The sequence below is a fragment of the Scleropages formosus genome, chromosome 1 (assembly GCF_900964775.1).
Source record: "Scleropages formosus chromosome 1, fSclFor1.1, whole genome shotgun sequence".
NCBI lineage: Eukaryota > Metazoa > Chordata > Actinopteri > Osteoglossiformes > Osteoglossidae > Scleropages > Scleropages formosus.
Genome location: NC_041806.1, coordinates 49,926 through 66,749, shown reverse-complemented (window position 1 = coordinate 66,749; position 16,824 = coordinate 49,926). Strand labels below are relative to the sequence as shown.

At 43.0% G+C, this 16,824-nt stretch overlaps 1 protein-coding gene across 1 annotated transcript in view; it reads left to right on the top strand.

Annotated features, from left to right (window-relative positions):
• The first annotated feature begins 120 nt into the window (after window positions 1–120).
• LOC108919710 (DNA-dependent protein kinase catalytic subunit-like) overlaps window positions 121–16,824 on the top strand; it is a 54,902-nt gene continuing 38,198 nt past the window's right edge. The window contains 28 exon segments of the mRNA XM_029251158.1: window positions 121–371; window positions 849–928; window positions 1,058–1,168; window positions 1,844–1,918; window positions 3,266–3,374; window positions 3,828–3,940; window positions 4,057–4,156; window positions 4,440–4,495; window positions 4,724–4,754; window positions 4,837–4,994; window positions 7,260–7,406; window positions 7,495–7,659; window positions 9,012–9,180; window positions 9,315–9,364; window positions 9,495–9,626; window positions 9,896–10,042; window positions 10,270–10,385; window positions 10,480–10,639; window positions 10,760–10,846; window positions 10,926–11,045; window positions 12,122–12,281; window positions 12,686–12,798; window positions 13,291–13,381; window positions 13,584–13,747; window positions 13,841–13,993; window positions 14,208–14,315; window positions 16,117–16,343; window positions 16,725–16,819. Of these exon segments, the coding sequence (XP_029106991.1) occupies window positions 206–371; window positions 849–928; window positions 1,058–1,168; window positions 1,844–1,918; window positions 3,266–3,374; window positions 3,828–3,940; window positions 4,057–4,156; window positions 4,440–4,495; window positions 4,724–4,754; window positions 4,837–4,994; window positions 7,260–7,406; window positions 7,495–7,659; window positions 9,012–9,180; window positions 9,315–9,364; window positions 9,495–9,626; window positions 9,896–10,042; window positions 10,270–10,385; window positions 10,480–10,639; window positions 10,760–10,846; window positions 10,926–11,045; window positions 12,122–12,281; window positions 12,686–12,798; window positions 13,291–13,381; window positions 13,584–13,747; window positions 13,841–13,993; window positions 14,208–14,315; window positions 16,117–16,343; window positions 16,725–16,819 (3,403 nt within the window). The 5' untranslated portion in view covers window positions 121–205.

Here is a 16,824-nt window from a genome sequence, read left to right as displayed (position 1 = left end):
AAGAGTTGTGCTTCTGTTTCGAGTAACGCGTAAATGTTTACTTCGGGATTACTGTATTTGCGCCCTAGTTCTTAACACGTGCAACCGTGCGCACGCGCAGAAAGCGTGCGAGCCCGCGCGGGTGGGCGGAGCGCCGTCGCGGCCACAGTCTCGGTTTCGGTCTCGGTCTCTCCGCTCTCGTTGCTTCGTGCTCGGACGCGGGGCCATGGCTGCGGAGAGCGCGAGCGTCGTTGCGGGGGTCCAGGGTTTCTTGCTGAAGCTGCACTCGTTCCTCCACGATGGAGACGCGAGACTCGCCGCGCTGCGCTGTCACGACACTATCGGGGACCTGGGCCAGGAGCTCATGGTGCACAGCAACGCGCCTCATCTCGGTGGGTTGGGGTTTAGTTAGTTAGTTAGTTAGTTAGAGTAGGCTACTCTACTCTACTGTACTGTAGTAATAACACTAATTCTGATAGTGATAGTAATACAAAGTTAGAAAGAAGGCAGAGGAACAACGACGAGGAAGGCCGGCGAAGGAGCTCCTCCTGGTGCGCAGCAGGAGGCAGCAGCGACTCGAACCGACCGGGTTTTCATGCAGTGATACATTGTGACGAAAGTGATGATGTGATAGTGATTTACTTTCGGGCGCTTTTAACTTCTCGTTATCGTAACTATTTGTACCGACTTGCCAACATGGCCAGAGTTTTCTAATTAAAGAGCCGCCAAACTTTGTATCGGATCCGGTATGTTGCCAGTGTAACTACGTGAATTTCGGGGCACAAGAAGAAGAAGAACAGTGAGTTGAGTTGTGTTGTGTGCCTACTCACTCACTCACTGCCTGCCTGTAACTCTCTCTCTTTACTCAGTGAACTTCCAGGCGTCTGTATTGCTGTCAAAGGAGGACGGCTTGCTGGGCTTTTTGAGAAAATCCCTCAATAACGAAGGAGTAAGTTTATGAGTTTATTATGTATGGCAAGTAGTAGTAGTAAGTACTACAAGACTAGTACTACTTGAAGTAGTCGCGTGGCGTCGCTGCTGGCTTATTAATGTTTTTTTTTTTTTTTTCTCCGCTCAGCTTCGGGACACCAGAGTGGAGGTCCTCGTCCTGCTGGAAACGCTTGTCACGAGGCTCTCCTCGTCGTCCTCCTCTTCCAGCTCGTTGGACAACTACGCCGTTGACATCAAGGTACTCAGCGCGGGTGCAGCTTCTTCATTGATCGTTTTTATTTTGTGTTCTCCCATAATGCACTGCAGCGCGCCATCCTAGCTCGTGTTCAACGGGGATCCGCTGCGCAGCAATAGTGCTGCATGCTGTCAGAATACAGTAACTTAAATGCCCTTGTAGGAACACACTTTTAATGTTTTTAATGTTGAAACTATTTCTGTCAGTGCTGGTAGATAAAAGAACAAGTTGTGTTCCGTTTTGAGCTCTAAAGCTCACGTTTGAGAAGTAGCAGTACTTTAAATTACTGTGCTAATTTTCTCGTTTAATGGCGAGTGAGGAAATAAAACTGCCGGAAGTACAGAATTAAATCACTCTTATTCTTTTCTCTCATCCAGCCTGCCAACGTACACTGTACCACTGGGCATTTCGGAAATGTGCAACTCGTGTCCTTTCTCTGCCTTTCGGCTTTTCTAACCGACGCCGGGGGTATTTGACCGAGTGACATTTCTCGCATTACCTGCATAACTTCAGTAGAGTTGTCAGCAACTCACAGGATCCTCGAAAAGACGTAATCGGAGAATTTTCCCCGTTTGGACAAATGAATATCCTCAGTCTTAGCCAAAAACGCCAAGAAGTGATTTTGAAATAAGAAATAACTTTAATCCCAAATTAAAATTGCTATTTTACTCTTTGTAGGACACATGTCTTGTCGTCTATACAAAGGACAAAGCAGCCAAAAGTCGAGTACAAGCAGTGGAGCTTCTTATTAAGGTAATTTTAATTTCGTAAGTTCTCAAGTGATCTACTGACATAGGAGGTGGACAAAATAACAAACACTTCATTAAGGGCATAATGAGGAGTTGGCTCATCCTTTGCCTTCAGCTTACATTTGGTTATTTAGCAGGCATTTTTCTCCGAAGTGACCTACAGTGTTAAGCTACCTACAGCTATTTATACAGCAGGATAACTTACTGGAGCAATTTAGGGAAAGTACCTTTTCTCAAGGGTATTACAGCAGTAAGTGAGACTTGCATTGGCAACCTTTGGATCCAAAAGCAGCAGCGCTAATCACTGTGTTATTAGTCGCCCCATTTCAGATTCCGTTCTTGTCGGAAGGTTGTCGTACAAGCTGTGTGTTATGGGACATTGCACCTTTTTCAAGAAGAAATGCCTCCGCCGCTCCTTTCGGGGATGGAGGAGAGGGGCATCTACTTAGCACTCGGTACTGCAGATCGTCCCACAGCGGCTTAGAGCTGTTGATTAGGAAGGCCGTGGAAGGCATGAAATTTGGGTGATCTTATTGTCTCCCATGAAATAGCCGCCCATACTTTTAGGGATCCGCCACCATGTTTGAAAGGTGGCAACTTTTGGTTGAAGACGTCTTTTGGCTTTTTCCAAATGTAAACCCATCCAGATTTCAGAAACAGGGTGGCAGATGACTGGTGAAACCATATTACTTTTTTTCATTGCTCAGGAGTCCAGGTTTTGTGCTCCACACCAGTTTATGCATGTTTGGGCACTGGCCGTGGATCAAAATGCTTTCTGAATAACAGTCCATTCATAAATTCCTGCTTTGTGAAGCTCAGAACATACAATTTTTGTTCTGACTGGGTCGCGGAGCTGTTGAAACAGTTCTGTGGTAATTTTCGAGCTTATGCTTTCGGGGCTTTACCAGCAGTCATGCGAAGTGTCCGTGGGTCCCTGTCATTGAGGTTCGACTTTTCCCAACGCACTTTGTCCATGTTTGACATGTGGTATCGCTATTTTTGAGATTACTCTTCTTGACCTATTAAATAATTTAGCAGTTTTCGTCACCGCTCCACCTGTAAATTCACGCACCAAATATTTGACCTCTTTGGAGCTCTGTTAGTTGCCTCATGTCACTTTGAAACTCCCATATGAAAGTACTCACCTTTGTAGCTCCTTTTGTAAGTCTGATTTAGTTAACAGCTAAAATCCCTTTTCACGTCAGCTTTTTGTTATTTTGGCTATTAGTTGGATTTAGTTGTTTGGTTTGCCCCCCATGTGTAAGTGTTAGAATCTTTGTTTAATTCAATGTTATATGTTAGTTTTTTTTAATCCTATTGCATTTGACCATATAGACAATTTTTCTTCAAGGTCCTGTATACGGTAAAGGACTCATGCGTAATTCAAGACTTCAGAGTTTCGGATTTATTTAACAAGTTTTATGGAGAGCTTGCTCAAAGAAGCAGGTTGCCTGACACAGGTGAGTTTTTATGTAGTTATTGTTTGGATTTTTCTACACTGTATGCTGTTAATAAAATAGAATAACACAAACCTTTGATGTGCAAACTTTTCCTTCCTGTAATGTACTAAATGGGGTCAGTTTACCAGTTTTCTATATGTTCTGGCTTCTCCTTCAGTTAAAATTTTTGGAATTCATTTTCTCACTTAAGTTTCAGTTATTAATATTTAGCCGATTTCTTTGTTCACAATTTTTATGATGGACAGATGATGATCACATAATATTACTGTCCTGTATTTGCGCTCGTCTGTTTGTAACACACTGCACCGTATGTTCTATGTGGCATGGAGGTCCAAGAGAATCAAAATTTCTTTCTCCTGTATGTGTAACTCACGCTGCTCCCAGGTGTGACTAACCCTGGCCAGTATGTGTGACCATGTGCATGTGTTGTATTCTCTGCTGTTGTTGCTTTAGTGCTGGGTGTCATCTATGAGCTGCTGGGGGTCCTTGCAGAGGTGTACCCTGGTGGAATGGTCAATAATTCTGATAAGCTCTTCAAAGCCTACATGGGAGAGCTGAAATCTCAGGTACTCTCAAAACGTACTGCTTCATATCCTTCTGAGCTGTTGTAGTTATAATTGCAACATTTTCACAAACACTAAGTTTCAGATACTACAATTTTGTGTGTAATTCTTTTTTGTAGATGACATCTTCTACAAAGGAACCCAAGCTGCCGCTCGTTGCAGGATGTCTTAAAGGACTTACTGCACTCATGGTTAATTTTACCAAGTCCATGGAAGAAGGTTTGTTCATCATGTGTATTTCTTTATTCAAGACAAGCATAACAAGTGAGCTTTATTCTGTTGGTTGCCGGCTAAAATAGCGGTAGAATCCGAGCATTGTGAACTTCATATGCATTACATAGATGGAATTTAATGCTTTGTGTAAATAATATGAAGTGATAGGTGTTTTTTGTCTTTACAGCAAGGCAGTTAAATCTTTTTAACTGTGATAGGTTCTGTCATCTCATCCTAAGGATCTTGTCATTTCATTTATTGGAACAAACCTTTTTTTTTTTTTTAACAGATCCACAAACCTCAAAGGAAATATTTATTTATGCTCTGAAGGCAATTAGTCCTCAGGTGAGACTTCACTCATTCACTCACTCAGATTTTCAGTAACTTTTTGTTGCAGTAACAAATTTTTCTTATGTGATTCACCCCTCATTTGTGCCATTTACACTGGATGAGTATAAGGATGTTTGAAAGTATTTTGCAGACCTTGGTTTTCAGTTATTTGCAGTGATAGTGCTGCGCTGATATATTGTTGATCATCAGCAGCCTTCAATGAAACACTTTTGTTTTAAACAGATTGAAATGAAGCGATATGCTGTCCCCTTTGGTAAGGATCAACTCAATGTTTTTTGCACAAATACTGTAACTCAAATATATGTGTTGCTTATTTGTCATTGCCCTCTTTCCAGCTGGACTGAGGTTGTTTGCAAGGCACTCGGCACAGTTCAGCAGCTGCTTCATGGAGCACTACAAGACAGTGTTTGATATAATGTCCAAATGGTGTGGACACATAAACCCAGAGATGAAGAAGACTAGCTACTATGCCTTGGAGTCCTTCCTTAAACAGGTGAGCAGCTTCTTCTGATGCGAGTTCTCTGGAGCAATAGGTCGGTTGGGTCAAGTTCTGTCTTTTCTAACATCCTCCAGCTCCGTCAAGCAAAATTAGTGCACTACTGGCCATGGTAAGATAGACCTCCACCATAATTAGTATCTCAATACATACTTTGCAATACAATATACAGTTTTTCCTAGAAATGTTCTTCCCTCACAATTAGCAGTTAATTCAAAATCAAATCATTATTAATAAAAGAAATTATAGTAAGCTTATTAAATTTCATAAAATTATGTTAATAGTATTTAAATTCTTTTGTCAATAAAATTATTGCTATTTGATAGTTTAATGCTGTTTGGCATTTTTGCACTGAGGCTGAGTGCTGTCACTGTACAGACTGACTATACAGTCTATGGCATTGTTCTGTCACCTCGCAGTTCCTGCTGTGATGTTACGACAGCCGATAAAGTGGCACTAGGATGGAAAAAAATGTGCGATTCGCTAAGGACACCATTCAGTTGGGGTATCTGCATCACCCTTGGGCACCTAATTACCCTGTGAGTGGAAATGGGGCCACAGTCCATTCTTGCAGACTGTCATGCCCACACTTTACATTTACATTTATTCATTTAGCAGACTCTTTTGTCCAAAGCGACGTACAGATCGGCAAAAGTACAATTTGTGCATTACGTTGAGAAGGAGACATGGCTGCAGACATGTGACTCTCAAGTAAACCTAGTTTGTTACATTCCACTTGCTACACCTATGTTCATTGTTCAGGTTGGTGCATAAAACACAGGATAGACAAATCCTGATACCCTCCTACCATTTTTTTAAACATATTATAAGATTTACATACAATTTCAGAGTAGCAGATGAATAAAGGCTTATCTGGGGATGCTCATGAAGTTACGGTGCATGAACATTTACACCGTACATGAGCTGGAGAGCTATTGGGCAAAATGGGTCCAGAAAAGGTGAGTTTTCAGACCCTTCTTGAATGTAGACAGAGTTTCTGCAGTTCTGAGTGAGAAGGGGTGGTCGTTCCACCACCACGGAGCCAGAACTGAGAACATCCGGGCTTTACCTTTTGTATGCGGGACCACCAAGCAAGCAAGTAGACAAGTAAAGGGGTCTAGCTGGGGTGTAGAGGTTGATCAAGACCTGTAAATAGCTGGGAGCAGTTCTATTAGTGCATTTGTAGACAATAACCACATACACACACACACACACACACACACACACACCATCTGAACCGCTTGTCCCATACGGGGTTGCGGGGAGCCAGAGCCTAACCCGGCAAGGCTGGAGGGGGAGGGGACACACCCAGGACGGGACGCCAGTCCGTCACGAGGTACCCCAAGCGGGACTCGAACCCCAGACCCACCAGAGAGCAGGACCCGGTCCACCCCACTGCGCCACCACGCCCCTCAGACAATAACCAGGGTCTTGAATTTAATTCGGGTAGCTATAGGAAGCCAGTGCAGAGAAATGAGTAGAGGAGATACGTGGGAATGCTTTGGCAAATCAAACACAACTCATGCAGCAGCATTCTGTAATAGCTGCAGAAGTTTGATGGCAGTGGCAGGAAGGCCACACAGGAGAGAGTTGCAGTATTCAGATGGGAAGTCGCCATGGCCTGGACAAGTAGCTGGGGACTGTGTATTGCTGAGAGTGAGAGAGTTTGCCTTTCTCACTCCCAGCAATACACAGTCATTTATCCTGTTGCTCTCGTAGCACTAATTGCTGCTTCTTTAGCAAACTTCTTGCCATTATAACCGAAATGCATGATTATCTTTGTTGAATTGCTGCCGCTGAAGGGAAGCACAGTCTTACAAAAGCTTATAAACTGTCATCTTTTTGTTGTTTCAATTTTGTTTTCAGATATCACAGGGAAGTTAAATGTTGCCATACCAGTGATTTATAATGAGCTTTTATATTCTCAGTGTCTAACAGAGCCACGTGGAGCGCAAAATTAGTATCGCAGATATTGAGGAATATTTCGACTATTTAGTGGTTGGATGTACAAACATTTTGAGTTATGAATGGACTTCTGGTCCCAGTTGTATTAGAAAGCTGAGATACAAGTGCATACATCATTCTGTTGTACTTGATTTCTTCTTGATAACTGAATGTGAGCACAACCCTTCTTCTCAGACACTTTTTGCTCTTCTTTTCTGAGTTCTGAGATAAACTGCAGTCTCTTCCTTAAAGAACACGAGTCCAAGAGTAAGGTTTCCGCCGACTGCTCTACGTTTGATTGGCTCGTCTGTTTCGCAGGTGGCCGCCCTCGTCACAGAGAATGTAGAATTGCACAAGAGCAAGCTGAGATTCTTTATGCAGAAGTTCTGCACCATCATTAAGACGATGGACTCATCCCAGAAGGAGCTCTCCATCGCCATCCGAGGTTACGGGCTATTCGCTGCTGTACGTCTTCTTTCTGCTTTGTGACAGAAATGTGACTCAACATGTGGTTTGTCCTCATGGTGACGGCAGTGTGCCGTTTGCGTTTCAGCCATGTAAAGTCGTGTGCCCCCAAGATGTGGACTTCATGTATACTGAGCTGATCCAGCGCTGCAAGCAGATGTACCTCACCGAGTCAGACACGCAGGATGACAACGTATACCAGCTGCCCAGCTTCCTGGACTCCATTGCCAGTGTGCTCTTCCACCTGGACCGGGTAACGTGTACCTTCTGCACCCTGTGCTTCTTTTGCCTTCTTTTAGTCCATGTGTTGCGCTTCACTCTCGCTATGTGTAGTAGAGTTATTTGCTATAATTTCTGAGCAGTCAGCTTCTGATTAAGTTGATAAAATAATGAAGTTATTTTAACAGCTCCCACAAAGTATAGTAGTCATGACTAGTGCATCATATTAGGCTCAAATGGTCCTTGTTCATGTCCATGGTGGGCACGTTCTTCTCTGTTGATGTATTCATAAGTTGTGATGTACTGTGGTATACTTTTACCTACCTACTTTTACATTACACTTACATTTATTCATTTAGCAGATGCTTTTCTCCAAAGTGACGTACATCTCATAGAAGATACAATGTGTGCATTACCTTAAGAGAAAGAGACATAGCTGCAGATGTGACTCTTGCGTGCAGTTAGTTTCCTTCACCATGTGCACCGGTGTTCATCAAACAAGTAGCTGCATAAAACTTTACCATAATATTGCTGATTCCTAGTCACCTTCCTAGTTTTTTTTTTTTTTTTTTTTTTGAGATGAACATTTATATTATATTATATTACAGGAGTGGCTCTGTAAAGGATTGATCCGAGCATGATCATGAACATTTACACCTTACATGAACCTCCCTCTGCGAGTAAATACTACGTTACACTGGAATGGCTGTATTGTAGAGGTTACTTGGTAGGGTTTTTTCAGGCAGCAGGTGCCGTAGTAGTTGGAGTTGTCCTTTATATCAAAGGGCCTAGGTTTGAATCCCATGTCCTGCTGTAGTGCCCTTGATCAAGTCCTTACTTTGATGGCAGCGTGGTGGCATGGTGAATAACTCTGCTGTCTTAGCCCCTGGGTGGTGCGAGAGGACTCCATCGCCATGGGTTCGATCCCCGCTCAGTTTGTGTAGAGTTTGCACGTTCTCCCCGTGTTTCTGTGGATTTCCTCCCACTATCCAAAGACATGCTCTTCAGGGAGTGACAGAGAGAGTGTGTTTCACTGATATGTGGATGAGTGACCCATTGTAAGTAGTGCATCTAGCAGTGTAAGTCACCTTGGTGAATAAGGTGTGGACTGATAACACTATGGTGTTTGGGAGTCGCTTTGGAGGAAAGCTCCTCCTGAATGAATTGATGTAAACATACAGTAAAATTCACCCTGCTGTATGAATGGGAAATTAGTGTAAGCTACGTGGGATAGTGATGAAATGATTGCTCACGTTTCATCTCTGGAATTTGGTGTGCAGTGTTTACTCTGTTCCTGGCTCTCACTGCTGCATCTCTGTAGCACAACAGTCCGTTGTTCTTACAGCCTTGTTAGACATAGCCTGTCCGCATTGTTATTGTGAACAGATCCCCGAGGTGTACACTCCGGTCCTGGAGCACCTCCTAGTGCTGCAGATCGACTGCTTCCCCCAGTACAGCCAGAGGATGATGCCCACCTGCTGTCGATCTGTCGTCAAAGTACTGACAGCCCTGGCTGGGAAGGGTCCCATCCTCTGGAATTTCATCAGTACTGTTCGTAAGTGGCGTTGCAGGAGGCATTCCCCATGCAGGTCAAGTTTTCATGCTTTGGCAAACTCACTTGGTCACTGCATTTGGTCAGAGGAATGGATGCATCTAAATTTGCTGACGTTCAGCTGTGTTGTCTTTTAGTGCATCAAGGTGTCATTCGGGTATGTTCCAAACCTCTTGTGCTGAATGAGGTGAGCGTGCTGAACACTTCTGTTAAGTTGCATTATTTTATTATCATTATTACTCTTGCACATGCTGGTGTCCATGATGCAGGGGTAAACTCCAACACATACGCCTATCTGTTACACTTCCGTCCATCAGGAAGACATGAAAGGTCCCAATGGTGGAGAAGCTGCGGAGGACGCCAAGGTTCGCACGGGGAAGTGGAAGGTGCCCTCCTATCGTGACTACCTGCCACTGTTCAAGGCACTGCTGGACTGCGAACACATGAAGGTGTTATAGATGTTCATAAACCAGAGTCTTGTATCTGTTGCAATACAGTATGATTTATTAGTTTAAAGGGTTTTTTTGAATGTCAAATTTTTGTCCAACACATTGTCACATCAAACCAGCGATTAGAAACCCTGCTAACAAAAGCTTGTGCTGGATGATGTAGAGTAAACCCACCAAAGAAGTCCTATGAGCTAAATAGGGTTGCTCTGTACTTGCTCCATATTCTCTTAAGTGAACATTGGGTTCAAAACAAGCAAAACGTGTTTCAGGACTCCGGAATTCTGCATGTGAATTTCGAAGCTGAGCACATTGCACTGAAGTCCCTTAATCGGCTGCTGTATGATGAACTCATTAAATCAATTCTGAAGATTGTGAAGAAGCTCGACTTGTCCGTTCAGAAGATCAATGACAAAGAGGTGAGAATGGTTTTTTTTTTTTTTTTTTTTTAAGAAAAAAAAAAATCTCAAATGCTGAATGAGCTTAGCTCTTGTTGCCCTTTCTCCTGTGAATCCAGTAACCCAAAAATAAAGCTGTGTTTGAATCCATCACCTAAGTCCCCCTCATTAGAGTAACTTATAATAACAGCATTTACACGCGTTGGTGTTGATTTCAACCAGTGCCTTTAACATTGTGCATCTTACAGGAGCAGCTCAAGAGTGTGGAGAGCATTGATGTTCCCTCCTCTGACCCCACAGCACACCTCCTACCCAGCAAACCCAACGACTTTATTGCCTTTGTCAACCTAGTGGAATTCAGCAGGTGTCCTTCTTCTTTCTCTTTGACACTTCAGTCTTTATGTGTAATGTTTGTGTCGTTCTGTACGTGGACCAAGCTATGTGTTTCCTCTACACAGTGAGCTGCTTTTGCAGAGCAACGCTGCCTACTTTGAGCCATGGGTTTACTCTCTGGGCCAGGAGCTCATACTCCGCTCCTCGCGATGCCCGCTTGTTAGCGGCTTCTACAAGCTGCTCTCCGTTACCATGAAGATCGCCAAGAAGTTCAAATACTTTCAGGTTACCATACATTCCTCTCACTCTTCTAACATAACACTGGCAGAATTAAACTTAATGTATTAACGTAACGTGTTAAAATTGTATTGAGCAGCACTTTCTTATCTTAATGTATTGCAACAGTGTGAAGGCTCAAAAACCGTTCCATCCAGCCCTCACAAAGTGGAGAAATCTTCCTGCTTTACACTGTTTGCCAAATTTGGAAAGGAGGTAGTCTTTATTCTTTTGACTGGAATTATTCATATTATTACAAAATGAATATTTGAGTGAGTAAATGTTTGCTCTGCAGGTATCTGTTCGAATGAAGCAATTCAAAGATGAACTCCTGGCATCATGCTTGACCTTTGTTCTCTGCCTGGACCATAACATTGTTGCTCTGGATGTGAAAGCGTACATCCCAGCCCTTCAGGTTCGACTACCTGCCTTGCCCTCAGCTCTGCCATACACTTTCCTCTCCTTAGTATCTCCAGTTCAACAGGAAGATAAACGTAGAACTGAGTGTGGTTTTCCAGTGCCATCTGCTTTCCTCATATTCTGTGGAGGGTGTGATGCCCCCTCACGTTCACCGCTTACATGACTGTAATAAGCGGTCACGTGCATGGACAGGTGGGAGGTGAACAGTTTTGTTGTGGGAGGAAATCTCTTTCGGTGTCTCACTTTCCTGACACGGACAGCTGGTACTGCTTGTTTTTTTGGTGCAGGTTACATCAGTAAAATTTTATTTCATTGATGCTTTTTAGCTGACAACAGAAAGATGCAACTGGAACCATAACATTTTTATTAGTAGCATTATTCTTCTGTGTTTCAGCATCTTCTGAATTACCAGCTTCTATTTTAGTTTTCCATGTATTTGTGGGAAACCTGGTAAGACTCCTTGACCTTTTTTTTTTTTTTTTTTTTAAACCTCCCTCTGCTTCCCTCTCTAGTGCAACAGATTTCACATTAATAAAATTGTAAAGGTTTAAATTGTTGTGGTTTTAATTTGCTTTTCCTAGTTTATTTAGGTTTTAGAGAACTGTCATGTTCAATTTCTGTGAGCATTAGTAAAAATTAAAGTGGTATCAAATATTAACAGCATTACTTTGATTAAACTGTTTAGAATGATTTAGCTTGCAGTATTTGTAATAACTAATCAAAGCAATGCTGACTCTAGCTATTTAACAGTTTAAACTGTGCTGCTGTTGTCATTGTGCACCAGCTGCAACTGACGGTGAATCCAGTGATAATGAGTCCTTGGGTTCTTGTTTTCTTCGACTTTTGAAACGTGCAGAACATTCAATTAGAGGCTCAAGCACGTGTGGTTAAGGCCCCAGCCACAAATGGAGCCATCGTACACTTGAGCTTTCTGTGTTTTGACTGGCTTACGGTGCAGCAGGCGGAACCAATTGGCACATCTCTGTATTCTAACTCGCTGTTACTACATGCCTGTCGTGGTCCTCAGCACCTGTGATTACAGTAGTATTTAATGACAATGTTGAACTGCAGGCGGCCTTTAAACTGGGCCTGAGTCATCCGCCCCTGGCTGGCGCTGCCCTGGATGCCCTAGAGGAGTGGTCATCCTTCATCCCCCAGCATGTCCTGCAGCCATACTACAGGGAGGTGCTGCCTTGTTTGGATGCGTATCTCCAAACGGCTGGTTCCAATGGTGAGACATTGTGGACGAGGACAGTCCCCGCTCCATATTGCTGTCTGGGGAATTGTCTGTGTGCACTGAGTTCAGCCCAACCCTAGCATTATTCGATGGGGTCAAAAGTGAACGTATAGAAAAATTATTTGTTTCATTGTCTGCTGCAGGAAATGCACATATTTTGCACCCAGTTGTTTGTGCTCCTGAAACCCAAGCGTAACCAGGTGATGTGAATGCACAGCGATTGTGCTTGTTTTTAACAATATTTTTAAATTTTGTCAACCTGGTATAACAAGAACTTACGAACTGCTACCCATCGACGGTAGACGCTAACATCTTACTGTTATTTTTAAAATGACTTTTAATATCACTGAGGTTTTTTCTGAAATATTGTGTGCTTGTACAATATTTGTGTGTTTCAGAGGAGGGTCAGAATGCCTGGGAAGTGAGGTGTCTTTCTTCTAGACTCCAGAAGGGAAAGGGATATGGCAAAGTGCTGATGAGACTGCTGAGGAAATCCAAGCATCTGTCCCTGGTGAGGTCCTGGAGGACACGCACTTCTTTTTACATACCAGGTTTGCTGAGGCTGGATTGTGGAACGAATGGCTGAATGAAGACTAAAGGATGAAAGGAGTCCGGTTATGTGACTGACCATTCATTCCAGCTTGTTGTTGTGACTTTTTTTATAAAAAAAAAAAAAATGATTTTGACACGATGGTACAGTAAGTGACTTTTCAAAACAGTTTGTCAATTTTAAGTGTCTTTCCATTCTAATATCTGGTCACCCAGGGTTCAGTTATGTGTGGATAAACTGTAATTTTGAAACAGCAGCCCAGGTGGAGAAACAAATGAACTGATCCAGTTTTATTGGGAATGACTTGCAATGCAGTGTTAAGGAACTTTACAATTGATGCCTTATGAGTGGATTTTATATGCAAAATTAGATGTTTCATTCCAGTATGGATTTGGACTCCAGTCACTTTGATCATGGTATCAGGTTTTCAGGAGGCTTTGTGTTTCTTCTAAGGGAGAGGACTCTCCAAGTATTGCAGTGAAATATCGTGTGGTGAGACTTCTGGGACGACTTGGTGGACAGCTGAACAGAAGTATGGTCACAGGTGAGATCTTCTTGTATAGTGTGTGAATGTTTCCTGAATAGTGGATTCCGCTATCCTGAGTTGATTGAGCTGATTGGTTGGATGATGATTTTAAGACGAAAATAAACTTTAGCTCTTAAGAAAGCATAATGTTGCCTTGTAGGTGTGTTTTAAGGTTAAATGGTCTGTTTTTTTTTTTTTTTTTTTTTTTTTTTGGACTCAGCCATGTCCAGTGAAGAAGTCATGAAAAAGTTTGTGGCCTGGGACTCTGAAAAGAGGCTCAACTTTGCTGTTCCCTTTTCTGACATGAAGCCTGTTGTCTACCTGGATACATTTTTACCACGAATCACGGAGTTGGCCATATCCTCGGCCGACAGGCAGACCAAGGTACGTTCTTTGACTCTCAGCATCCTGGTGCACACTGAAACACATGTGGTTTCACCTTGATTTAGCTTGGTGCTGTTGTCATTGCTGGTGTAGGTGGTGGCATGTGAGCTCCTCCACAGCATAGTCGTTTACATGTTGGGGAAGAGCTCCCAGATTCCTGATGGCAACAAGAGCAGTCCGCCCATGTACCACCTCCACAAGCGAATCTTTCCTGTGCTGCTGCGTCTGGCATGTGACGTGGACCAGGTAAAGGACTGTCAACTTTAGACCGTGAGCTCAAGGAGACACTGTTATTTCAGTTCCGTGAAGTCTTTGTTGACAGTTGGTGGTCCTTGGAGTTGCTGCTGTTGCTTGTGGACTTGATGGGGTTTTTTTTTGGACCTCCCCCTTCTGATGTCATGCTGATGAATATACTGCCAAAATATCTTTTTTTGTAGATAATGATACATTCTTTGTTTAGGTGACAAGGCAGCTGTTTGAGCCATTGATCATGCAGCTCATTCACTGGTTCACCAGCAACAAGAAATTTGAGAGTCAGGACACAGTTGCTGTTGTAGAGGCCATTCTGGTAAGTTATCATAGTGAGTAGTTAATAGCCGTTTCTTTTTTTTTTTTTTTCTTTTTTTTTTAAACTACTTATTTTTACCAGAGTGACCTGAAATGTTAAGCTACTTCTACTAATTTATATTGCTGGGTAATTTTCAGTATCAAGTCAGGGTAAATACTTTGATCAAGGGTGATCCAGTGGGTCAAGGGGTGTTGAATCCAGGGTCTTCTGATTGCCAGGTGACGCCTCTGACTATAGTGCCACCTAGTGCCTCCTGCAAGAGACAGCTAGGTGCTATAGAAATCAGAACGAGCTTTATTGCAAAGTATGTTCACACACACAAGGAATTTGTCTTGGTGACAAAAACTTCCAAAGCACAGACAGAATGACAGTGACAAGACACAGATGAGAAGATAGAATATGTGAATAAACGATAAAAAATATAGAAAAAAATATAAAGTACCCAATATACAAAAAACAGTCATTAGATGTATGTACAGGTATGTTCTATACAAATGCAAGGGAATGTAAGACATATGATGTGATAAATAGATATAAATATCAATAGCGTTGTGTATTGCACTGGTTTACTCTAGGGGGGGGATTTAGGTGTTCATGAGGTAGATGGCCTGAGGAAAGAAACTTTTTTTTCTTGTGCCTGGCTGACCTGGTGCTCGGTGCTTTGTAGCGCCGGCCAGATGGCAAAGGTTCAAAGAGGAAGTGGCCTGGATGTGAGGGGTCTAGAATGATTTTGCCAGCCCTTTTACTGACTCTGGACGAGTGCAGTTCTTGGAGAGCTGAGGGGGGGTGTGCCGACGATTCCTTCAGCTGCCTGGACTATCCACTGCAATCTTCTGATGTCTGATTTCGTAGCTGAGCCGAACCAGACAGTTCTAGAAGTGCAGAGGACAGACTCAACTGCAGAGTAGAACTGCATCAGTAGCTCCTGTGGTAGGTTGAACTTCCCTCAGCTGGCGAAGGAAGTACAACCTTTGCTGGGCCTTCTTCACAATGGAGTCTATGTGGAACTCCCACTTCAGGTCCTGTGAGATGGTGGTGCCCAGGAACCTGAATGACTCCACTGTTGCCACAGTGCTGTTCATGATGGTGAGTGGGGATAATGCTGAGGTGTTTCTCCTGAAGTCCAGAATCATCTGCACTGTTTTGAGCGTGTTCAGCTCCAGGTTGTTATGACCGCACCAGACAGCCAGCTCTTGGACCTCCTGTCTATAGGCAGACTCGTCGCCATTCCGGATGAGGCCGATGAGTGTGGTGTCGTCTGCAAACTTCAGGAGCTTGACAGAGGGGTCTTTTGCGGTGCAGTTGTTGGTGTACAGGGAGAAGAGCAGTGGGGAGAGCACGCATCCCTGGGGGGCGCCAGTACTGATCGTGCGAGTATTGGATGAACATGAGCGTTTGCTGAAAAGATACATTTTTACATTGTGTTTTCTGTGATCGTGTAAAAATAAGGGTAACACAATGGGTTTAAAATACACAGCTGTTTCTTTAGTAAGGGATTTGTTTGCTTGCTTGGTTATGTATTTTGTCATGTATCCATATACAGCGCTTTAGAGGTAATTTAATTTTAACCTTCTCAACCTGCTTACTAGACGACCTCAACTGTTTTGAACGTTTACACCATCTTTTACTGGCTCTCTGAATGAATTCCAGAGATGTAACACAATAAAGCAAATATTAGAAGGTAGGGGACAGCAAGTCCTCAGTGTTGTTGTGCATTGTGTCCATGTACTTTGGATGGCACGCTTCCTTGTTAGCAGAGTTGTTATTCCCATTATTGCCAACACTCGGTCTTTGCTCCCAGGACGGGCTGGTGGACCCCATCGACAGCACTCTTCGTGACTTCTCTGGGAGGTGCATCCATGAGTTCTTCAAGTGGTCCCTTAAACAAAGCACGTCCAAGCAACAGGAGAAAAGTAATGTTAACATCAAGTCCATCTTCAAACGTATCTACAGCCTGGCCCTGCATCCCAGTGTCTTCAAGAGGTTGGGTGCGGCCTTGGCCTTCAACAGCTTCTACAGGCAGTTTCGGTAATGCATGTTTCCGATGGTGATCACCTGTGTTCTTAACCACCCAGTGCTTGATGGAATAATTAACATTCAAATGTAATATTTACTGGAGTAATTATAACTGCAGTTTTTCTTTGTCATATCTGTAAAGGTTGCATGTTGTAAATTTATCATTTATATTAATGACATGACTGACCAGGGTTATTATGTACAAAATACTTTTTTTAATTAGAAAATTCAGTTTATTTTTGTAGGGTGCTCTTCTTACAGTGATAGAGAGCACTGAAGAAAGGGCTAGGAGAGAGAGTACAAAAACATTGTTGTAACAAAGACAAAAAAGGGAAATGCTGAGTCGTTACTGAAGGATTTGTGTTGTGTTTTTGAGTGTGTTTGTCTTTGCAGGGAAGAGAAGTCACTCGTGGAGCAGTATGTGTTTGAAGTGCTGGTCATATTTGTAGAAAGCTTGTCTCTGGCTCATTTGGATGAAAAGGCTTTAGGTAAA